This window comes from Rhyacophila brunnea, unplaced genomic scaffold, assembly GCF_057557595.1.
Source record: "Rhyacophila brunnea isolate RB1 unplaced genomic scaffold, BYU_Rbru_1.0 scaffold_23, whole genome shotgun sequence".
Taxonomy (NCBI): Eukaryota; Metazoa; Arthropoda; class Insecta; order Trichoptera; family Rhyacophilidae; genus Rhyacophila; species Rhyacophila brunnea.
The window spans coordinates 28285585-28311194 of record NW_028232893.1 but is presented as its reverse complement, the minus strand read 5'-3'; the positions used below and the strand labels follow the sequence as shown (position 1 = coordinate 28311194).

Below are 25610 nucleotides of genomic sequence, written 5' to 3'. Positions count from 1 at the left end.
TCTGCTGCTACAGTCAACGTTTTGCGCATGTTTTGAGGAACATGCGCCAGGATTGAGCGTCTCAACCGCCGCGGTAGCCAAACCGCCGAGATGTAGTGCGTATGGTTTAGGCACTTTGCATACAAAAAACAATAGGCGGCCTACCGCAAGTGCGTATGAGCTCTAAAGGCATATCGCGCGTTCATTACGGCGTGATCGTGGAAGTCGTTGGAGCGCAGTGGCGCACCCAGGAATTATTATTGGGGGGGGGCCAAGAAGGAGAATGTAAATTAGTCCCATAGGCTCTTTTTCTTCTTCATATAAATATTTTTACATATTTTCACAATACATGGCGATATACATAAGGACATTTTCAACTAGTTGAAAATGTCCCTCTGAGGCGGACGAAACCGGTCCTAATCTATTTAATAAAAGTGGAATAAGTACTAAAAAAAAATTACGTTTTATTAAATTAAAACAACAATACAATATTTATTCCGAATTCCACCGAAAAAAATGTTGTTTTGATTTACACCACCACCGTAGTGGGTGTAGTCGTTCTTTTCGCAGAATGTTGCAGATTTTTGGTATTTTAATATTGAGGTTCCAACATATTAATTGAAGATGGACAAAAAAAGAATTATTGCCTTTAAATTATATACAACCTACTCAATACAACACAGCCTTATATCTCGTTTATCGGTCTTTTGTCTATTGCACTCGGTGTACCTACACCATGGCCCCCACATCCTGAAACGGGCCCTCAGGCTAGGGCAGTGGTCAGCAAACTGCGGCTCTTTGGCCCTTTGAGTGCGGCTCTGCCACAGATGCTCTCTGTCATATTTGAAATGGCTACAAAGAAGAAGCAAAGAAAATGGAAGAGGATAACCGTAAATGTAATGTTGAGTAGACCGAGACTTTGCGTTTATTCAAAACTTAAATGGCTTCCCGACCTGTATTTATGTGTCGGGAAAAATTGACGCATTCAAATTTAGAGAGATACTACAACTAAAAACTAGTAATTTTGCGCTAAATATTCTGTCGATGATGCAAGGAAGAAAGCAGCTGAGGAGAAGAGTCAAGAAAAATAAAGTTCTGTATTTAATTAGGTACTGAATAAAATCTTCCAACAATGTTAATATTGCAAGTTTTGTGGTTAGTAAAAAGATTTCCAAGAGAGGTAATCAAGAGTAAATTGAGAAATCGATTTATTGATGAAAACCTGGAATCGTGCTTAAAATTAAATCAACAACATACGAACCTGACTTACCCAAACTTTACAAGGAGATGCAAGGCCATTATTCACATTGAAATTGTCAGTCATTGTCATGATTCAATTGTATGGATACCTTACTTACATTTTAATTTTTATTAATAAATAAGATCATTATTACGTATTATATTCAGTTTTATTCAGTGTACCTACCTATAATTTAATTAGGACTTTAACTAAACTACCTACCTATATAATTTAAGTTTAAGAAATTTGGCTCTCAAAAGAAATCTCAATCGTTGTACTGTTGATATTTGGCTCTATTGACTAATGAGTTTGCCGACCACTGGGCTAGGGTATTTGACGGGCCCCCTATCCACCGCTTAGATTAAAGGCAGTGTGAAACACTACATTAACGATTTTCAAATTGTGTTTTAGTTCAAATTGAGGGTACTTATACAGTGAATTATTGGCGATTTTCAGTACGTCATCTACTTTAATAATGGAGCTGTCGACACATAATAATCAGAAAATATATTGGACATTTATATAAATTAAAATGTTCATAGTCATGAAGTATAACAGCGCCGCAGGCGACTTTTTTACTATTAAAGCTAATTTATGATATGTGTTTATCTCACTTATCTGGTCAACCCGACACGCCGGGCCCCCAGGCTAGACCTGTCAACCCTCCCCAGCCATGACCTATACCACTCCGGAATTCGGGTGGACACCGAGAATTTCATTAGGGAACGGGTTTCTAAAAAAACCTGACATTAGTGTTTCGAAATTTTTGTATTAGAAATTAAAATCTAAGAAATATTACTAAAAAGGATGCTGGAGAATTACAAATTATTTTTTGCCGTGTTGTTTGTCTAAGCCCAAGGTATAGTTTTTTGGCTTTCGATTTCAATATGTAAAATTATTCTGATGATTTTCATATTTTGGGGGGGGCCAAGGCCCCCTGCCCCCCCCCCTGGGTGCGCTACTGTTGGAGCGTACAACAATTCAACGGTTTTAGCAAGGTTTTAGTAAGAGTGTATTATTTTGACACACTGCATTTTGACATTTTAGCTCAAACACAGTTTCGTAAACAAACCATTCTTGAGATAAAACAATTCAATCAAATCCTCCGCACACAACATGACCAAAATATAACGCGTGAACAAGTTTAGCTTTATTTTTATACAAGAAGGCATCTGTAAACACTTAATTTGTACATTATACATGGATATACAAATAAGAAGTATTATACTAGCTAAGCTTGTGAAGGCGCAAGTATTAGTTTAAGTCAAAATAAAAAAACGAAAAGTCTGGGTATATGGGGACTATAGACGGTGTTTTGATCACCTACTCTTAATTCGTGAATTACGTCAAAACTATCCCGATGATTTTAAAAATTATTTAAGAATGAACAGTAGTTCATCATTTGATTACAGATTCATCCTCAATATCCCCGATCTCCTAATCCATATTTGACATGTTTTACGTTGGAAGCTCTTGGTCCTTCGTGAAGAGCAGCAAATCGTAATACCACAATGATGGCTCATATACCTACTTCATCTCTTCCGCCACCGCTACGTCGATTTTTCTCTACTTTTTTTTAACTCCTTCCGAAAAAACCCCCTAAGGCTTTGAAATTTGTTTACTACAAAGCCTCTATTAGCCTCGGGAAATCTTCTCTCTCTGAAGAAAATATTAATTATTTTTGCATACGCCACTTCGCGTAAATTTCTATTTTCATATGAGGCCGATTTGATTCTCCACAAACATGGGAATATTTTATACATGTCCATAAGGTCCGTAATAAATTGGCGAGAGAAATTGCGAACGTCTATTTGATACGAACGTACCAAAACGATTTGACGTAGGTACGGCACGCGTGAAAAATTGAACGCGACCAACCCCACTCTTTCCGCTGGTCGTTATGCGACTTTAGGCATAAAGCCCATTGACGCAGCGAGTGCGGCGCTCGCGCAAAATTTCTACAAGTGGCGCGTAAATCATCAAAAATACAACGTAATCAAATACGCCAGCGCCCACTGGACTTAACGATGCCTTGCGCGCCGCCTGCCGCATGAGTCACCGTTTTTCGCTTCTCGGCGATACGATTTAATGAAAATACAAAGAAGTCCATTCATTGAACACGGCTACCAAAATTACGCTGCTTGAGGCGTCGTCGATCGACGGGCCAAAAGCAATTATTTAATAACAGAGAACCCATTGTTTTATTTTATTCCGTGTCATTATATTTCGCTGGTTGAATAATGTCGTCGTAAATATTTATTACAAGCCCCGAAATAATATAATATTTTTATTGCTTTCTTATGAGAGACGCTGTAAAAATAATTGCTTTGTGCTGCTTGGGCCGCTTATTACATAGGTGAAGGGTAATGCGCGGCGAGAGACGTGTGATTATGGTTATGAATACACCGACTTCGCCCGCTCGACGCGTTCTGTGGGCACCATCGCTTAGACACACGGTCATTCCCGTGCGACATCGCGCACACGAGGTTTTTACGCAGACAAGATTGTGTCTATGCAGGCCACCATTCAATGTATTTTCAGAAAAATATTTATAATAATCTAAGAGAATAAATAATAACACAATCATTATAAAATAAAATCTATTAATTGCACCACAATTGAACTTAAGTATATCTAATTGTTATTTTATAATGATAATAATTTTAATCGTGAATATTTGAAATCAAATCAGCTGCACAATATTTTTTTGGAATAATAGATGACGGCAACACTGACATTTGCTTGTCACTTTTTTATAAGAATTTGTGAGAGCAAGTGTTATGAAAATTGTTATTGTGTTTTGACCCCCGCAATAATCGTTATTTTTCTTTAAAATCGTAAATATAATCTAAATTATACTACACTAAATGTCAGATCTTGTATCACTGTGTGTTATTCGCATTGAAATGGACGAAGACGCATCTTCTAATGGTATGTTTTTATTGTCTACTTTCATTGTTGTTTGTCTACCAGGCCTTGGCATGGCTCGTGTCTGCGATGACGATTTCGACATTATTGATTCGGTTAATAATTTAATCAGATTATACTCCATTGTTGACATTCATTACACTTATTATACGAAAACAACTCGATAATCAGTCGTTTTCTTTGTGATTGAATTCGAAATTTAAAAGTCCTTTTTTATAAGTAATTTAAAAATACATATTTTTCTGCCAATGACGCGCTACATAATAATAAATTTGTTCTTCTTCTTATTGTGCCATCCCCTAAAGGAGGTCGGCCACCATCAAGGCGATCTTATCTTTGTCGTCTGCTACCCGGAACAGTTCAGTGGAGCTGCACTCTTACCAATCACGGAGGTTCTTAAGCCACGAAATGCGGCGCCGTCCTCTGCTACGCTTACCGTTGATCTTTCCTTGAATGACAAGTTGGGGAATACTGTACCTTTGTCCTCTCATAATGTGGCCGAGGTTCTGTAGTTTCCGGTGGCGGCTCGGCGACTTTCTAGGTGGCGGGGTTTATCCATTAATTATTAAATATACATACCTACCTACTTTCTCATATTATAATTTTATTAATGAGGAAATGAGTAATTTTTCAGGATAAATAATATAATTACCTGAGTCGTTTCACAATCGCATCTAAAAAGCGTGCTTAAAAATATTAACTTAATTAATAGTAATAAATAGTACGCAGTTACCATTACAGCGAACGTTTTTACTCACCTAGGGGTTATTTGATTCGCTCCCCAGTATGCGTATACTAACGCTAATGCATTCACTTCCTTTGCGGAACGAGATTTGTACCGCGGCGACGGATTGTGCCTGAGTGACCCCACCCCAGTCAGCGAAAAATAGACGCCATAGCTTTCAATTTTTACATAGGTGTCACATAGCAATATGGCGTATTTAATTAAATGAATTATTTTAATACCGCGTAATCATCATTATGTTATTACATAACTTACAATCGTTGCTTTATTTATTTGTATAATAATAATAAATATGTCTATAAAATTACGACTGGTTGAGATGGATAAAATAAATTAAATAGTTCATTTAATCGCGTTATTAAGTAGGTATATTATGACAATGATACAAATATGGTACGTGAATTTTTGACATGATAACGATGTGGGGATGGTCCCTACAAACCCTTAAGGTAGAGCCGCCGCTGGTAGTTTCCTGGTTTTGATCACATCTCGAAAGCTTCAAGTCTCCATGACATCTCTTGGTTTAGCGTCCATACCATAGAAAAGAATTGAGAGAACATAACAACGTACCATACGCAGTCTCAGACCTAGGTTAAGGTCTCGATTGCTAAGGAGGCGTCTCATTTTGAGAAAGGTGCTCCTTGCGATCTCAATTCTAGTTTTTATTTCCTGAAACTTTATATGAAATTTATTAGGCCATGTAAATTTTTATTCGGTAAATGTGCCGCAGAGGTGGCCATGAGATTTTACAACTTTCTTTTTAGACCAAACCAAACCTAACCTAACCTAGTCTAACCTACCCCAACCTAATATTACCTCATATAATCTAATACCCCGTTTACACGTGCATGGATGTACTGTGCACAGTAAGAAAAAGTTTGGGGAAATATTTATTATCCTGCAGTTGGCAAGATTGCGTGCATAAATCAAACAAGATTGATTGAGCAAGTAAGATTATTTTTGATCTGCGCCTCCGCAGTAGAGCGATAGGGGCGGGGCGAACATGCAGGTAAAAACATGAACTACTCATTTTGAGCTCCGATTTTCAATACGACCTGTCAGATAGTAGTATAAAATGACAACCTCGTGTCTCGCTTATTCTTGAAGAATGAGATTGGAGAGACAGTCAGCACTTTTACGTGTAAACAGTTATTGTCATGACAGTTTAAAATAAGCACAATTGCCAACAGTAATTCCATGCATGTGTACAGGCGCTATTAGTTTGTGATAACGATGCATCAAAATGTATGACAATTTCAAATTTTCAACTAACGATTATTGGATCGAAAAGCCGATGCGCCGACAGAAAAAGGTATTTGTTATAATTGTCTACATGAAATAAACTGTTTTCGTAAAAAAAAATAATTATAAAAGCTCATGGCCACCTCTGCGGCACAATTACCTTTTATTCTTTTCAAGCGACATAATGATATTCGAAATATATTATTAAAATTATTCACTGCCAATCCCTGATCATGCCCTGCCGAGACCTTCATAATATTGTACGAAAAAAAGCTACACGATGACTCACATTTTAAATTTTCTCCCCCCATTTCAATCAAAATTTGAATATTTTTTAAATTAGGTACGTAAATTTATAGTGGAATTTATATAGAGCTTCCTTGCTTGCACAAGGCGTCTGTTATTAAATTGTTTATTAGTGGAATGAATCGATGAAACCAAAGTATAGTGTTGCAATTTAATTGATAAGGAGGCAAACAAGTGTCATGTCGTCTAGCTCAGTGCTTCTCAACCTTTTTACACCTGCGGACCACTGAAAATAGGAGAAACGTTTTGCGGACCGGACTGCTAACACAGAAATAAAAAATATTATTTATATAGTAACATACAGTGACGTCCCGTGGGGGTAGGCTGTAGGTAGTAGATTGAGCGTCGCTTGGGGGCGGCAGTTACTCGAAGGGTGGCAAATCGAGGAGAATCATTTGGAATATATAGAAATAGCTACCTAAACTTAGTAATAACGAAAATATCTTTCCATTAAAAAATTCAGCTCACTGGTTTTGTCGGGTTCGCGATATCTAGTATACTTACGTTGGCCTTGGACGTCTTTGGTGTTCAGACACGATACGTGCAGATTTGCGAATAATTAGTCTGATACTTTGTTAGTAATGTATCCATACACCACATTTCTTAGATATTGGACTCATGAACGAATGATAAGTCATTGGTAACATATGATAACGGGCGGCTCTGGTTGTGCAGTGCTTAACCTTTTTACTGCCGGTAGGAGTATGGCGTTCCGTTCACGGAAAAGTTCGCATCTTAAGACGTCATTGGCAGCCATCCGGTTATTAATAACAAAAACACAATCCACAAACACTAGCAGGTGCACGAGTTTTGAAGATTTTATTGGATTTTTTTTAGGCATTTGGATGCCAAAAATTTGCAGATCACTGGTGAGAAACACTGGCTTAAATGATGAAATGCCAATGGGCCGAACATCAAAAATAAACATTCTAACTTCAGTAGTAAGAAATTGACGGTAAATTCAAATGTTTCATTGGATCACTCATTATAAATAATAAAATATTCTTTTGTTTTAGATAACGAGTCAAAATGCATCAGCGACCAGGATGTGAGGAGTTCGCAGAAGATAACGGTTGAGACTTATGCCAGCAAACTGGCTGGACCTCAGCAACTTCATCTGCTTCCGATGGGGTGCTCGCGGGAAAGTATGACAATTTTCTTTTATACCTTACTCGACCCTTCATAACAGATAAACTGACGTATCCTAAAAAACATGCTTCTAATACCTTCAACCGTTGACTTTTTTATATAAAATGAATCTTCAAAAACATCTGCTTTATATCAAATTCGTTGTTTAAGGTTCCTTGGCTCCGAACGATGACAAATTGAGCGGCGCCGACGGCACCAGTAATCAGGAGGAGACAAAAGACTGCGAGGAAGTGGACTTCTTCTTCGGGAATCCGCTCGTGGAAGTCACTAAAGGGATTCTTCATCTATACAAGGAGAAGTAAGAAATGGATCGATATCTATGGTACGAGGGTGGGTCAATAATTCCTTAGAAAAAAGCATTAAAACAGTTTTTATTTTTGTATTTTTTTTTTATTTCTCAACATAATCTCCTTGGAGCTCAATACACTTGGTTAGACGTTTCTCAATTTTTTTTAAACCGTCAGAAAAATAAGTTTTCGGAAGGTCCTCAAAATAAGCATTTGTCCGATCGATGACTTGTTCATTTGAAAAAAAACGTTGTCCACTTAGCCATTTTTTTAAGTTTGGGAAAAGGAAAAAGTCACTGGGGGCTAAATCTGGCGAATACGGTGGGTGGTCGACCAATTCGAACTTCAATTCTTCAATTTTAGCCATTGATCGTAAACATGTGTGAACACGGGCATTGTCCTGATGAAAGAGGATTTTTTTCCTGTTTAAATGAGGCCGTTTTTCTTCAATTTCGTTTTTTAGCTGGTCCAATAAAGATGCATAATAATCCCCTGTTATTGTTTTTCCTTTTTCCAAATAGTCAACGAAAATAATTCCACGTGCATCCCAAAATACAGTAGCCATAACCTTACCAGCTGATTTTACGGTTTTCGCCTTCTTTGGACATGGTTCGCCTTTCGCAATCCACTGCTTTGACTGTTCTTTCATCTCGGGAGTATAGTGGTGTATCCATGTTTCATCTACAGTCACAAAGCGACGAAAAAATTCATCCGGATTGCGTTGCATGAGCGACAACAGGGCTTTAGAGGCCACCACCCTATTGCGTTTATTGTCGACTGTGAGCAAACGCGGCACCCATCTTGCAGAAACTTTTTTCATGCCCAATTTGTCATGTAAAATAGAAATGACGCTACCTTTTGAGATCCCTGTAACCTCAATTATCTCACTCAACTTTAATCTTCGGTCACTTAACACCATATCGTGGATTTTATTGATCATTTATGGTGTAGTCACCTCTACAGGACGTTCTGAGCGTGGTTCATCCTTTGTTGATGTACGACCACGTTTAAATTCATTTAACCAGTTATAAATAGTTGCAAGTGAAGGAGCAGATATGCCGTGAACTAAATCCAACTCATTTTTTATTTCCTTTGCTGTTAACCCTTTTATATTAAAATGTTTAATAACAGCTCTAAACTCAATTTTCTCCATTTTTGTAAACAAGCAAATTTTTTTTTTAAACGTACGAAAATAAAAAACAACAACCCGACCAATCTGATTGAAACTTCGCAGCATACTGAATCGGTAGTGCCGCTGCATGAAAACAAACCGCTTACAGTACTAGTCGCGCCACCTGTCGGCTTTTCTAAGGACTTATTGACCCACCCTCGTTTTATGTTATGAGTGCAAAAACCATGACTAGCTCCAGGCTTTGTGCGACAATTCTTTCCGTCTCAGGGAGGTTCTTTCCTGATGCAGATAGCAGTTAACAGTTGAGGTGTCATTTTTAAATCTAGTACTTATACGTTTTATAACTTTGCACTTTTTACTACACTGATACGCCTCTTTGCCTGATTACCTCGCATAAAATTAGATCAAATGAATAAGTGTATTAAATAAGGCTCTAAGTACCAAAAAGTAGTATTGCCTGTAGTTACAAAATACCGAGTCATTGCAGTAAAATTTCATGAAGCAGACCTTTTGAAAAATGTAGTTTTACAGTGTGAAGCAATCACGACAGCTTCTATAATTTTAGGTATTAAGAACTCGCACGTGTCAACACACCATCGTCAGCTATTTTATATTGAATGCCGTTGACCACTGCAGTGCTACTTACACCATTATAAATAAAACACGCCAACGGACTTACAACGTCGATAGGTTTAATTATTTTGCTGTATTTTTTTTACTTGCATGAGGCACTTAGACTATAGTTGAAGTTGTTGGCGTTGGTATGTAGAACATTTTTCTATAAAAATGTCAGTTTTTATGTTTTTGGTACTTAGCGCCTTAATTAATACACGTATTCAAATGATATTCATTTGTATTATTTCAATTTATTTATTTTTTAACATATTGTGGACATTACAAATTATAAGTTTAAGACGTTCACAACATGACATTTAGAAACAAAGAAATATAAAACAGTATTACATAAAAAAAGAGATAGATCAGTATAGAGATAGATAATATGCTATTAAACTGTAGAAATGTGTAAATACAAAAAATATTAATTAGATAGGTACAAGAAAGTACATCGGATGAGTTAAGCAGACACTATTTTAAGAATTTATAAAACAACGTCCACCTATACTCATCCTCACGTAGGTGGAATATATCAACACCCGAAGCAATTTCGTTGAACATAGTTATCGCCCTGCCAATTGGCATTACCAGTGGCAGGTTGGTTCTGTACCTTGGGAGAATAAACAACTGATGGTCTCTATTTCTAAGATAGTTATCAGGGGCACACAGGTCAACACTGCCCAGAATGGCAGAGTTCTCAGTTATACCTCGTATAAGTCGTAGTTCTAATATATATGTAGTAATAAATAAATAAATAGAATATCTAAAAAATATATTTTTAGAATTTCTTTCATCATTTTCATCCTAGAGCCGGAGTGCAAAGTTATGAAGCGTATTCTCTACCATTCATTATAATATGGCTTTTCGATCTATGGTCAAAAAATATTTTTTGGTATATAGAAGCATTGAAAAAAGAATAAAAGGCATGTAATACTATTTTATATTTACCTGATTTTTGTTTACGATCCGTATGTATAAAATTTTACACCTATCCCTTCTGTTTCAATTTCGCCACAAGTGTGACGGGGGCCTCTTTCAAATTCATTTTGTATTATTCATCCGAAAAGCAGCTACATAACACTTAAGCCCACTTATACTCGATCCGAATTAGGATGACAACATTCTGTCGCGCTTTGATATCTCTTTCAAGCAATGGCCCAGAATATTTTAGCGCATTACCACATGGTATCTAATATCAACATTTGTCAGTATGATGTAACATTTAACAAGCACTGGTGGGGTGGTATTTTAATTTTTTTATTGGTATGTAACAATAGCGAGGGGTGAAGGTGCGCTGTTATGATTTGATATAAATAGTGCACACCAAACTTTGTTAGTCATACTTATTTGTTTTTCAATTGAAATAAGAATACAATTTGCAGATGGTGCTGGTTAGTTTTTAAAATTCAATTAAACCCTGCCTAAATCAGTTTAGGTACCTACCTATGCTATGGACGATCTGACAATAAGAGCGCACACTTTTTCGGTCGTACTTATTTGTTTTCGTTGAATTAAAAATATATATTACAGATGGTTTTAGTTAGTTTTTAAAATTTATTAAGCCCTGCCTTCATACTTCCTGCCCATAATCGATAAAAAATATTCTTCTATCTATTAAATATCTAAAATTATGTATGGTTTAATGGTATAATTTTAGATATTTTATAGATAAACGATTCTTTTTACTATTATCTACTATGGTTTGGATTTTTTTCCGATCATGTCCGATCCTGATAGGATTATATGGGCCTCCACAGAGTGAAGGTTTGTTTTGACAGATTTTGTTTTTTACGAAAAATGGATGTCAGCCATTTGCTCAACCTATTAGGACTGATTTAAATTTGGAATGACACATTGAAAAACAATATGTGTACTTACCAGACCCAGGATTCGAACCTGGGACTTATAGTCCAACGCTTAAGCCGAGCGGCCACCGTGGGTGTATGGTTTGGATTAGGCACGGTTTAAGGTGATTCATCAGTGAAACAGCAAATAATTTTCAACCATAGGCGCGGCGAAATTTTGCACTCGCTCCCATTCGGAGAGAGAATGTAGAGCTGGAAACACGTCATTTTGCTTCGTGATGCGACGGCCGTAATAATTCTTAAATCGTGTAAAGATAACTTAAAACGTTACCCATTTACTTTAAAAAGAAAACATGTCAATGCATATATTATTATTGTTACTGATAAAACAATAAACAGAACATTAAATGGACACATGTTGGATTTATAAGACAAATTATATTTGGTTTGACATGCCTCATTTGCACCCGCAATCCGCGCATCGCCTAGCGACGATCTTTTTAGACCGTGTCTCAACTGAGGTATGGCCTTAATTGAATTTTAAAAAACTAACAAACACTATCAACATATTAATTGTAGTCTTCTTCTTCTTTCTTTGGCCATATCCGCCCCTTAACTGGAGCATATGGACACCACGCGGCGCTCGCCAGTCTTCTTGCTTCGTTCCAGGTCAAACCAGCATCCCGTAGCTCCGCCGTATACACTCTGTAGATTGTATTTAGCGGCCTTCAAGGTCGCCAAAATCCGGTCGGCTTGAAGAACAGGCAAACCAGGTTAAAGTTCTCTTCTGGCATCCGCAGCACTTGGCCGAGCCAGGTCCAACATCGCCTCTTCACTTTCAGCGTGATGAGAGGCTGCTTGGTGCGTTCTCTTATCTCCTCGTTGCTCCTAAAGTCATACCACTGCACACCCAGTATTCATCGCAAACATCTGTTTTCGAAGCTCAGTATACGGTTGCTCTGAGCCTTCGTAAGGTGCCATGATTCGCTACCGTAAAGCAGCACCGTCAGAATGCAAGCGTCGAATAGGCGGCATTTGGTTTTGACCGAGTACAATCGTGAGTCCCAGACATTTCACATCAAGTTGAATGTTGCTCCAGCCATTCCCATTCGGATAGCGAACTCTTTCTGCAAAATGCCATCTCCCGTGATGTGTACCCCCAGGTACTTGAAGCTGTCGACGCTCTCGATGTTTTGTCCATCGCTAATCAGAGGGAAATCTGGATCAAGACAGGTGCTTTTGCACAAGACGTTGGTTTTCTTCGCGTTGATTTTCAAACCAACGCGAGAGGAGTTGTTATGCAACCTGTCAATTGTCTCTTGAATGCCCTCGATTGAGTTGTCGAATAGGACAGCATCATCGGCGTATTCCAGGTCGCATAGCTTCACCGTGGGGGTAACAGGTATGCCTCGGTCGGGTGGTATTGACTTCCGTAGTATGAAGTAAAAGAGAATGATAAAGAGAAATGGTGCAAGGACACAGCCCTGTCGGACTCCGGTCGTGACCCCGAACCATTCCGTGACGGTGTCTCCAATTCTGACACAGCAATCGCTATTCTCGTGCAGGCTTTTGATTATGGCAATGATCTTGGGAGGGATCCCGTATGCTTCCAGTATCATCCAGTGGGAGGGGCGGTGCGGACTGTCGAAAGCCTTCTCATAATCCACAAAGTAGCAAGCCATCGGACTGTTCAGCTCATGGCTCTGCTGGAGAAGACATCGAAGGTTGTGGATTTGGTCTGCACACGCTCGACCAGGTAGAAACCCGGCTTGGTTTTTCCTGAGGACGTGCATTATTGGGTCCCTTATTCTCATCAAAATGATGTTTGCCAAAATCTTTCCCGGAACACTAAGTAGCGTAATGCCTCGGTAATTGTCGCAGCTTAGAGCGTCACCTCTTTTAAGAAGTGTGATGATTTCACCGTTCACCCAGTCCCTTGGGCATCGTTCTTCTTCCCACACCTTTGTCATCAGATGAAACATAGGGTGCAGGATTGCGCTCAAGCTGTACTTGAGGAACTCAGGATGAATCCCGTCTCCCCCCGGCAGTGTTGCCATCTTTTTCTATGCTGATTATAGTACAAAGGCGTAAAAATTATAGTATTTCCAAAAAATATATAGTACAGGAACATTTTTCGTCTTGAATCCTTTAAAATTATAGTATTTTGGTATATTTGGCGTAAAACTATAGTATCTTACATTTTTGGCAGAATTAAAATTATAGTATTGTACTATAATTATAGTACGGTTGGCATCACTGCCCCCCGGTGCCTTTCCGTTTTCCGGTGTCTTAGTTCAATGAAAACAAATACGTTTGACTGACAAAGTTTAATGTGCACTATTTATGTCGGATCTTAACAGCCTACCTCCACCTTTTGCCACTGGTAGGTAGTGTTCTTGAGTTGTTTTCTAAAATAAGTTATTAAACGACAGTGTCGTGAAATTATTGTCAAATACTTGATTGAATTATTTATGGATGTAACATACGTCAAAGATACGCCTACACAATGTTGCATTATATCATATAACAATGACAGCATGTCCAATTCAGCTAACAGACTTTTTACAGCCTATAATTATTACATGAATTTGACTAAGTATAGGGCCCACGTGTTAATAATTAATTAACTGTATTTATAATTTTTTTGAATTGCAGCGATTTGACCGACGCATCTGCCGAGGCACCTTCCCGAATCTTGTGTCTCCTGGCCGTGCCGGCAGCCGTGAGCTGCCGAGACCTGTTAGCGTTTATCGCCGCATGCCAACAGGATATTCAGCACGTGAGAATTCTGCGAGAGCGCGATTCGACGGCAGACAGATACATGGCGTTGCTTACGTGAGTAATTTGATAATGTTCATGGTAAATCACCGGTGTACATGTAGAGCAGTCATCTTTGAAGCCATGATATGATTTCCTCAAGCTTCCTGAGTGTTTTTGTAATTGTTGAACTTACTATAATACTAAACACACACAGTTTGACATACGAACGGAGTTCATTTTTATTTTATTTTCCCGCAGGTTCCGCAGTCGCGGCGCTGCTTTCGAATTTCGAGAGACATTCGGCGGCATGCCATACAGCAGTCTAGAGCCAGGTTTCACATGCCACGCCGCCTGGGTCAGGCGGGTCGAATGCTTCCGGGGCACGCCACCACCGCCCGTGCCGGCCACGGAACTTCCCACGTGTCCAGTTTGCTTAGGTATGGATTGAATATTATGAAGCAATTGATGTCCTATAAGTTTTGAAGTCACAGAATAATCTATGACAGTAAGAATCGAAGAAGACTAGCGAAGCGAATAATTTAAAAATATATGTGAAGATACGGATAATCACCACACGGACCTTTGCATTCAGAAATCCGGTGACATCATGAGGTAAAGTCCTTGTTTGAATGTTTGCACTGCAGCAAGAATTGTTAGCATATTTTCTAGGTCATATATCGATTCAATTAACAAACATTTTGGGGTTTTTCATAATTAGAAATTTTCCTGACATATTCACAAACCGAAATAGCACTGACGAAGAGTGAAAGTAGGCTGTTAAGATCCAACATAATAAACTTTGTCAGTCATACATATTTCATTCCATTGAATTAAGACTACAGATTGCTGATAGTGTTGGTTAGTTTTTAAAATTCAATTAACTGTGCGTAAACAATTTTTTTTTTCACAGAACGCATGGATGAGAGTCTGGAAGGACTGCTGACGGTGCAGTGTGCTCACGCTTTCCACGCAGGATGTCTGAGCGCATGGCGGGACGGCTCGTGCCCCGTCTGTCGGTGCGCGCAGTCTCCCGACCCGCCGGCCGCCTCCGAGTGCGCTCAGTGTGCGGCCGAAGGTAATTCACCATTAAACCATATTGATTTGCAATTAACAATGTCAAATCAACAACACGGTAACTGTTCAATAGGTGTGTACAAACTGTGCTCCTGTATGACTGAGAGACTTGGTATCTTGCCGAGACTTTGTTTAAATGACAATTCATTGGTTTATGAAAGTAAGGTATTCTGATTAATTCAATTGTTTATTGTTTGACAGGTCGTACAGGAGAAGCGGTCGAAGGAGGGGCACTTTGGATATGTCTGATCTGCGGCCTGGTCGGATGCGGCCGGTAACAAAATTATTTATTTTTAGCTATGCGAAAAATTAAAATTTAATACAAATAATCATTTTATAAGACAATTTTCATATCACACAATTTCTTTTGATGTCCTCCCAACTTATCTATTGATGACTTGAGTACTTGATGACCTGAGTAACTTGAGTACATGAGTAATAATTACAAGATAAAAAGAACTTTTTATATACCACGTTTTTAAATTTTCTGTTGAATCATATAAACTTGACAATTCTATGTATTAATAAAAACTTTTTATTGTACTTGATTGAAATACTGAATAAATATAGAATACTGAAATGTCATTTTGACATTTCATATTGATTTCCATAGTAATGCACGTATAGGCTCTATGTTACGACCGTGCTCCCTGGATAAACGTCAGATTTTTATACTCAATACTTGAAAGCATCTAAGCGAGATTTTTTGAGCATAGACAATCATCGAAAAAATCGCTATTATATGGCGAAAACGCTATTATAAGCGTAGACAATAAGTACAAATAGAAAAATCATTTACAATGTAAGTATAAAATTCAAACATTTTAAATTAACAAAATTCTTCGTTTTCAAAAATCAGTATAGCATAATAGAGTTCGCCAATGCATTTCATAAAATTTAAATAATTATAAAGTAACCTAAAACATTCGTGCACACACCAAAGCGAATTATTCGCCAATCAAGCTCGTATTGGCTTACGGGAAAGAGCACGCGACGTTCAGATTTCGGAAGGGAATTAAGTTATTATCTTACAAAGTTCAATATGGAGCGCTGCGATTGTTTGACGTTTCGGTATCGAGCATTCAAATAATATATCAATAATTTTATATTATCATTGATACAATTATTTGCTCCGACACTGCCATCCATTCGCATTTACCACGTCAAAATAACCCGAAAAAAGCACCCGCATCGATATGGAAGGTCCGGTCAAAAGAGTCTCAAAAAATAGCCAAATATATGACAAATTGATGGCTTTCATTGTATCTTTTGATCCCCTGCGTGAATAAATGTCACGTTTGTTCATTAACAACAGGTAAGTAGAGAGCATTACAGCGGCATAGGCTTTTTTTGAGACTCTTTTGACCGGACCTTCCGTACCGATGGCGGGTACTTTTTTTGGGATATTTTGACGGGGTACTTGGTGAATATTCGCGTTGGTTTGTGCGAGCCTTAACCTTCACATAAAAACGCTCTAAATAGATAAGTAGGTATGCGAAAATAAGGAACATTTTTCAAAATAACGTTATAGAAAACAATATTTGATATATAAAATTGAGCCGTGTTAACTAAACGACATTGTTATAATTTCTTCAATGGCTTTTATTTACTCTTTGATTAGTGATTGTTCTTATAAGATTGTAATATTTATATCCATAGTCAGTATTCCGTATTAACGCATTACCGAGAAAATTAAGATTAAAAAAAATACGAGGTTAGTTTGGTATAATATTTAATATGAAAGATAACACGCTTCATGCATATTTATGATATGTATATTATGCCGAAAGGTAAGTTTTAAGTAGGAAAAGTGGCATTTTAATGAAAACCAGTGACGTTTAATTTCAATCAGTGTGAGCCGTTTTATCGAGGCTATTTGACCGGGCCATTTGTTTGTGGAAGCGAAATATTTAATATCATAAACTGGAGCCTGTTTTATTTATTATACATTTAATTAAATGAATATAAATTAAATACGGAATACTGACTATGGATAAATATTATTAACTTATAAAAACAATCACTAATCAAAGTGTAAATAAGAACAATTCAAGCCTTTTTCACTCGTATTTCTTATTTTATTGATTAAATTTGAGTCGAAATTATCTGAAATAATAACAATATCGTTTAGTTATGTAACACGGAAATTTTTTATACAAAAAATATTGTTATCTATAACGTTATTTTGAAAAATATTCCTTATTTTCGCATACTTACCTACCTTTTCAGAGCGTTTTTAGACGAAGGTTTAAGCACGAGTGTCTTTGTGTCAAAGATTACTTTATAATTATTAAAATTTTATGAAATGCATTGGCGAACTCTAATATGCTATACTGATTTTTGAAAACGGCGAATTTTATTAGGTAATTGAAAATGTTTGAATTTTATTCGTTGTAAAAGATTTTTATATTTGTTCTTATAGTCTAAGCTTATAATAGCGCCTAAGCCATATAATAGCAATTTTTCCGATGATTGTCTATGCTCAAAAAGTGACGCTTAGATGCTTTCAAGTATTGACTATAGAAATCTGACGTTTATCCAGGGAGTACGGTCGTAACATAGAGCCCACGTATATATTAATAATTTAGTTGCTAGGACCCCCTTAGCAACCAACAATAATAACTTTCTATACAAAACAGAATTTACTGAAAATGAATTCAACTCTGCTTAAAAATGGCTTAAAGTATTAAAAGAATGCATTGTCGTCGTGTTCTGATATATTCTAAAAGTTTCAAATGTCCAGCTAGTCGGGAAGTTAGTTAAAAATCTTCAATCGTCCAATACAAATCTTGGACAAACAAAAAAAAATATGTACTGAACACACAAGATAAAATTAGTACTAGACAAAAAAGAATACGAGCTAATAAAAACGTGGTAAAATCTATACCGGACAAACAAGAGTACGAGCTAATAAAAACGTGGTAAAAATTAGAAAGAATTATCGACCGATCAGTCTGTTGCCAATTCTGGCACAAAGCTTTCACAAAAGTACTCTCCAACCGCCTAGAAATTGTGCTAGACGAGAACCAACCGAGAGAGCAAGCTGGATTCAGAAGAGGCTACAGCACAATGAATCATTTATACAGGTCGTCAGGAAAGTTATAGAATGCCATAATGAATATAGACTAAGAGTGGAGTTTCATTGATTATGAAAAGGCATTTGATTCTATCATGAAATCCTCAATTATGTACGCATTGGACAACTAAGGAATCTCTAGACGCTATATAAACAACCTGAATAACATTATATACAGTGGTGCAAACAGCCAGTGTAAAGCTTCATAAGCCATCTTGCAAGTTTCCTATTTAGCAAGGGTGTCCAACACGGTGACACAATCTCACCCAAATTATTCAACGCTATTCTGGAAGATCTAAATAGCTGCAGATTGCGTCTTAAACATATTGTCGAAAGCCGTTCCTTTATCTGTAGTCTTTGGATTACTGTGACTGGTTCGTCCTGTGCTCTGTCTGAGAAATATGTAGCATTCGACGCCGACACCACATCTCAAAGGCATCAATTGCCTTTCCTCCCTTACACTCAGGGTCTATGAAGTAGTTTCACTACTAAAGCCTTTCTATCCACTCAGCATTGACAATAATCCTATCATTTGCAGATATCAAGCTGGACACGCTGTGCAACATTTCAAGGCGTCAAATCATACGTACGCTCTGCAATTAGGATCCAATAGAGTGTGGGACTACGCCGGTAAGTGCAGCAATCACATATTATTATATTGTCACTTCTATACAACATAGCTGGCATCATAAGCTTAAGACTGGTTGTCACCTTCCGCATTTCACGCAGAAAGCCATGAGTCAGGATTTTATAGTGAAAGAGAGTGTGATAAATAACAATAAGCAAATCATGAATGTAGGACTCAATGAACGTATTTATTTTTACAGATATTTTACTGTCAGCAGAAACATAATACTATATTGTTATAAACCTTAAACTTCATTACAGAAAAGGGTGGCTTCTTATAATATCGTCTCTGTTCTGGCAGAACACACTAACTGGAGAATACTAGTTTTGAGTAATTTGACTTTGAAGTTGTTAAAATGTTTGAAATGGTCTATCATGTGAGTTTATTAAGTAATCGTAAAAAGGATGACTTTAAAATAAAGACGGTTTATTCATTAAGAAGGTTTCCAGACGGTAAAGTTTGAAATAAGGAACATTTTGGTACAACTAACTCAATATGTCATTTTTTCGAATTAGTGTCTTCTGCCAGAACAGTGACGATATATTCTTTCCTGTACCCAAACAACAAATTGTAATTGTTGCGTTTACCAGTGGAGATTCTACATAGAGTACACTACACTTTGTCAGTCATACTTATTTGTTGTATATTTCTGTAAATCAGGTCGAAGAATGGAGGTAGGCTGTAGAGAATCGATATAAATAGTGTACACTAAACTTTGTCCGTCATAGTTATTAGTTTTCATTGAACTAATAAATACAAATTGCAGATGTAATTGGTTAGTTTTTAAAATTCAATTAAACCCTACCTAGACTACACCATGATGGTAGAGGCAGGCTGTGAAGATCTGACAAAAATAATGTACACTTTGTCAGTTAGTCTTATTTATTTTCATTGAACCAAGAAACAAAACAACAAATTGAACAAAATTCAATTCAACCCTGCCTAAACCAATATCTATTATGGTTTGTGTTAAGCGGGATATATACTTAATCGAATTTTAAAAACTATCTGCAGTTTGTATTCTTAGTTCAATGAAAACAAATAAGTATGTCTGACAAAGTTGAGTGTGCACTATATATCTAAGATCTTCACAGCCTACCTCCACCCTTCGGCACTGATGTCTATATTCTAATTATTATTATGTTTAATTGAACGAATATTCAGAGATCTACTCGAGTAACAACTCTTGACAATTTTATTTTCTCTCCTTCACACTGGTGATCGTCTGTCAGTGTTCCTTCACACTTTCTACTCGGCTGATACAAATAGGCTTGAGATATGAATTTAAAAATCAACAGAAATAGTTTGGTCAAATTAATCAAAGCTACAATAGGTAATATATGTTATGATCTGGTAATACCTCTCTTTCCAGGCGATAACTTCGTGCATCGTCTTCTTCAAAACAAGGGTGATGGTAAACTGGTGGCGACGGGCGGGCCGACGGACCCCGACACTTGCTATGGCCCACCCGACCAGGAAAAGATTGACTCAATTCAGCTGGAGTGCGCCCACCTCCTCACTACGCAGTTAGACCATCAGCGCCACCATTACGAGGAGATATTAGCCAAGTAATACCACAAAGCTGCATTGTTAAAATCTTGATCACTCAATCACTTCTTGATCATAATTAATGTATTACTGTGCATCTATTCTATACACAAGACTGCTATTGTCGGTTATCGATGGTAATTTTTCGTATTCTTGTATCAAAGTATTAGCACTTGTACCACTTACAATAAGTTAGTTTTAATTATTACAATAAGTGCTATGTTTTAACAGCACCTCTCTTGGCTGTGATAAATTTTAGAGCGAGATAGACAGTTTTGACTGTTTAGACGGCCAACTTATTAGAGCTGAAAGTCTGGAAGTCACATATTCAATATTTTGCAGGACAGCAGTTTTAACATAATTAATCTGTCAAAAAACTCACTCGCATTTGGACTAAAACTCCGTATGTTAGAATTCCGCACTTTTGCAATTAATCTTTTTGCTACTTATAGCTTAAAGAAGAAATGCCTTAGATTGGACATCCACTCTTTCTGCTCTAAGCCGTCGTTTTAGAAGTAAGTATTTTGAAAACCATGTGACATTGGACTCCCAAATTTTAAGCATTAACAGAAAGTGAATACACATTTAAATCTGCATACTTAACTCAAAAATTATAAAAATGTGACTTCCGCACTTTCAGCTGTATCGAAGTATTATAATTATTATAATATGTACTTCGATACAAACATATGAAAAACTACCCTTTATAGCTGCCGATAGAAGTCTTGTATATAGAATAGATGCGCTGATCAAAATCAATAATCTATTTACTGTAGTACTTTGCAATTTATGACAGGAATCTTGAATTTGAATATTCTATTGATAATTATAATAAATTATGTGTTGAAATATGTATAATTTGCTTTTGTTTTAGAGAGAAAGCGGCTGCATCGTCAGAAGCGCAGGCTCTTAAAGAGAAATTGGACGAAGCCGAGCGCTCTAGAAACCAACTCAGCAAGAAAATGAACAATCTCACAGCCAAGTAAGTCATTTTTAGTCAGTCAACAGGAAACCACTGATTGTCGACTGTTTCATCAATTTTTATCATTGTTATACCTGCGGGTCTATTCTATACACACGCCTGCTTTCGGTCCGCTACGGCAGCTAAATTGGGTAGGAAAGTATATTTACATTGTATTCTTATACCCCGTTTACATGTGCATAGATTTACTGCTTTGCGGTTGAAAGTGGGAGGTGATGAGGTGATAAAGGCAGCAACAGTGTAGATGGATGTAGATGTTTATTGTCTTGATGCAGAGTACAGAGAGTTACTATGGTTGGGAGTAAATATTAATGGTGCAGAGTAATTGGGGTAAGCTCACCTTCAGACCGAGCCGTGATTCAGTAGTGATGATGATCGAGTGGAGTGACGAGTTATGGATCGTCCTTACTTTTTATACCCATTACATTAATACATTACAAGACTCATTGTCGCAATTAAATAAATCATAATAGACACTGTTGATCTAGGTTATGACTGAGTGGTATCATTATTACACTACCGGCAGTCGTATTATTGCGGCCATATCAAGAAAATGCACTTGTAAACACTTATTATCGTGCAAGTTGCAAGATTGCATGCATGGATCAAAAAAGTTCAGACGCTTCTGAATTTTCACATGACAGTTGGAATATGTGCGATATAGGTATTATTATTTTATTGCAGAGTGTCGTCGCTTCAAACGCAGCTGGCGGAAGAACGCGTGATGGCACAAGAGGTGATGAAAGCTCGCGAGGAGTTGACTGCTCGCGCTAACACTAGCGACGCGACGATAGCCGACCTGCAGGAGCAAGTGAGGGACCTGGCCTTCTATGTGCAGGCATCGAATGCCATAGAATCTCGCACCGACTTCCAAGAGCTTCAGGGCGGCCAGGCAGGAGTGGCGCCCGCACAGAAAAAGAAAGGGAACAGGAGACGATAATCAGTACTCACCGGAATAGCAATCATTGAATTTTTGTCTTCGTTAATAATATATAGTATTAATAACATGGTGTTTGTCTCCTATTGTATATTTTGCTATGATTTTTGTGTGGAAAACGGTGGTAAGAATTGAGTTGTCTAGTGTCATAACTCACATATTCCAAAAATTGAGTTTTGAGATAATCGCAAAAAAACACCCGAGCACTGTTTTTTGTAATTAGAAGAAAAGTGTTGAACTCCCTTGAATATTGATGAGTGAGTGAGTCGATCTACATTTTTTTTTAGGCTGCAGGCTTCAGGCTGCAGACACACAGCACACTATGAGAAATAGAGCTCCCTGATTAGTTAGAAAGGCATTGATGACAGAACTGACATTCATTGAAAAATGTGAGTTACACCAACAGTCAACTTTGTCAACGATTTTCACATGGCTTAAAGTAACTTTTGATAGCCAACTATTTTTCTTTACATAGTTTAATGCCTTTAGAATCACTTGGTATATTCAACTCAAAAATTACAAAATTGCAAAATATGAGTTATGACTCGTGCCGACTCAATTCAACAAATAAGTTATATTTGGATTGTTGGAACGATGAATGGGCTTATGGCTTGAAACAGTAATAACTCAAATAAGGCTAGGCGCGCGTAAATGATTCAGGAATCGGCCGATTAATCGGACTCGACCCATATCCTCGGTTGAAACAAATATGGAAGTTATAAAAGTCACACGTGTCATAATTAATGATTGTGTCAGGTTTTAGTTCATCGGTGTTTATGACCACGATTGTAGATTGTAAATTTTAAAACGTAACTATGCTTAATCGAGTTGACATTTTACAAAATGATAACCGATATATTATATAATATTAAATTCTGCAGGTTGGTTTATTATTATTAGTCAATAGCTATTTCGGTTGCAACAAAAATGATCTGATTCACTGTTTAATTTAAATAATAATCGTCGCCGCTGTCATCCAACTTCTTCGATGGCGCTACAGCTCAAGTCGAGCCCTGGCATCCTCCACCGCTGTCCTCCAGCCGGAATGGTCTTCCGCACGTCTTTTCCAGTTTATGATTTTTAGCAGCTGGTTGGCATCTTTTGTATTGTTGTCACCCCATCGTGTGCGTGGCTTTCCCACTGGCCTTTTCCCCCCTGGGTTTCCTTCGAGGATCATCTTCGGTATCCGTGACTCAGGCATGCGCTGGACATGGCCTGCCCAGTTTAGCCTCTGGAGTTTTATGAAGGAGGAGAGTTTTGAATCTTGGTATAAGCGGTATAGTTCCGTGTTGTACCTAATTCTCCACTCCCCACCATCATTCATGGGTCCGTAGATCCGCCTCAGGATCTTTCTCTCAAAGCAATCCACCATTTCAGCTGCTTTCACATTTAGTGTCCATGACTCGCACCCGTATGCAACGACTGTGCGTATGACGGTTTTATAGAGCCGGGTCTTGGTTTTTCTATGTCATCCAACACCGCTCTAATATTTATTATCAAATTATGTATCTATGTATTCCTAATTTACTTGCCCTGTAAGAATGTTCGATTTGTATCAAGTGTTCACAGCATTTTTTCCATTTATTCGGAGTGTAACTAAGGAATGAGGGCACTGTTTGCAAACACGGCTTGTGCCCAAAATCATATGCGGCAAAATGCAATAAACTGTTTTGCAGACTAATCAAAAACTAATTCATATAATTTTTTTTATTTCATTTGTATTTCATTAATTTATAGATTCCCACGAGCTATCAAATATCGATTATCTATTAAGCGTTGGACTATATAGCCGTGGGTCCCAGGTTCGAATCCTGGGTCTGGCAAATACACATATTGTTGTATTTGGAGGAGGCCTCTGTGGAGGCCCATATGATCCTATCAGGATCGGACGTGGTCGAAAAAAAAAAAGTAGTAACATAATATTTGTTTTACTACATGCTGCACTTGCAATGACATGACTAATAAAATTGTAGGTTATGTTGATATGTTTGACGTTTCAATACAAAATTTTGGTGTTCGGGTGGATACGCCAGCATGAACATACCCGAATTTGACTGACATGTCTATCAACCTAAATTTTCGCTGTATTACGAATTTACCAATTATTGGAGATAGCCGCTGATAACCGCCTTGTGTATGGAATGGCTTCCGTATTAATTTAAACCAATGAAAATAACGGAGACGTGCTAAAGTGCTAATTGTTAAAAATAGCTGCGCAGGCTGGGTTTGAATGTGAAAGTTGGATTGAACTGTTTCGGCAACTTAACAATTTGAATTAATCCGCCTATGTCAAAATGCATCCAATTACGTATCTCTAAAATGTTAGATCACAAAACCCTTAAGCTGAGCACCTATTGGTTAATGTGGAACGAGCCGTCTTTGAAATTAAATAATTATGGAATAAGCTACATTTGAAAGTTTCACGTTATTTTGATTTGATTTGTTGTATTTAATAATGCCGGGTTTGAGGCTACTGTTGAGAAATTCCTATAAAGTGTATTTTTCTTTACAAAATGTCAATCAAGGTTAATTTTTTAACAATTTCGTAACGAACCGTGTTTGCAAATTTGAATAACTGAAGTTCTCCGTATTCATTGTTGCTTTTTGGAGTACTGAATAATGTGCTCCCTGTCACATCTACCGCTTCTTTCTTTTCCCGCATTATGCATCCCTGAATTGTGCGAATAGGTATGCTTGTTTCGTTTTTCGATTTAACAATATTGTTATATTTAATAATTACGAGATAAAAAGAACTTTTTATTTACAACGTTTTAAAATTCAGTTGAACCATATAAACTTGACTTGACTAGCTTAAACGATCAAAAAAATTTGTACTTGACATGTCGTCGGTGTTTTGTAAAAAGGGCGAATTAACCAAAATGTTATTTTACAGGAGGAGGATTTTTAACTTTTGACACTTATTTGTTTATCACCTGTGGATGATTATAAATATCTAATAAGTTTATAATAAAGCTTAGAAAGTATAATGTCATTATAATAGGTATTATTATATAATATTTTAAAAGGCCTAATATGTCACATTTGCTTTTTATTTCGTAATTTTAATTAATTTAATTTTAGTCGATTATCGTTTTTAAGTGCTTTCCCGTGGAGATACAAATTCGCTGTTTTTACACAACAAATCTAGTGGGGTACATATTGTATTTTCGCCAAAAT

At 37.2% G+C, this 25610-nt stretch overlaps 1 protein-coding gene across 1 annotated transcript; it reads left to right on the top strand.

Annotated features, from left to right (window-relative positions):
* Positions 1-3934: 3934 nt before the first annotated feature.
* On the top strand, positions 3935-24330 carry LOC147069797 (BRCA1-associated protein). Its single transcript, XM_085950560.1, has 11 exons — positions 3935-4150; positions 7457-7585; positions 7740-7887; positions 14084-14263; positions 14447-14625; positions 15099-15263; positions 15464-15536; positions 18877-18968; positions 20339-20534; positions 21389-21496; positions 22181-24330. Exons 1-11 carry the CDS (start codon positions 4087-4089, stop codon positions 22434-22436), a joined length of 1590 nt encoding a protein of 529 aa, XP_085806686.1. The 5' UTR covers positions 3935-4086; the 3' UTR covers positions 22437-24330.
* The last annotated feature ends 1280 nt before the right edge of the window (positions 24331-25610 follow it).

Bases quoted from the DNA above. Each gene is read 5' to 3' on its own strand.
- LOC147069797 (XM_085950560.1), top strand. From the start codon at position 4,087: ATGTCAGATCTTGTATCACTGTGTGTTATTCGCATTGAAATGGACGAA. The intron at 14,264-14,446 runs GTGAGTAATTTG...ATTTTCCCGCAG, and splicing joins AGATACATGGCGTTGCTTAC to GTTCCGCAGTCGCGGCGCTG. The intron at 18,969-20,338 runs GTAAGTGCAGCA...CTCTCTTTCCAG, and splicing joins TAGAGTGTGGGACTACGCCG to GCGATAACTTCGTGCATCGT.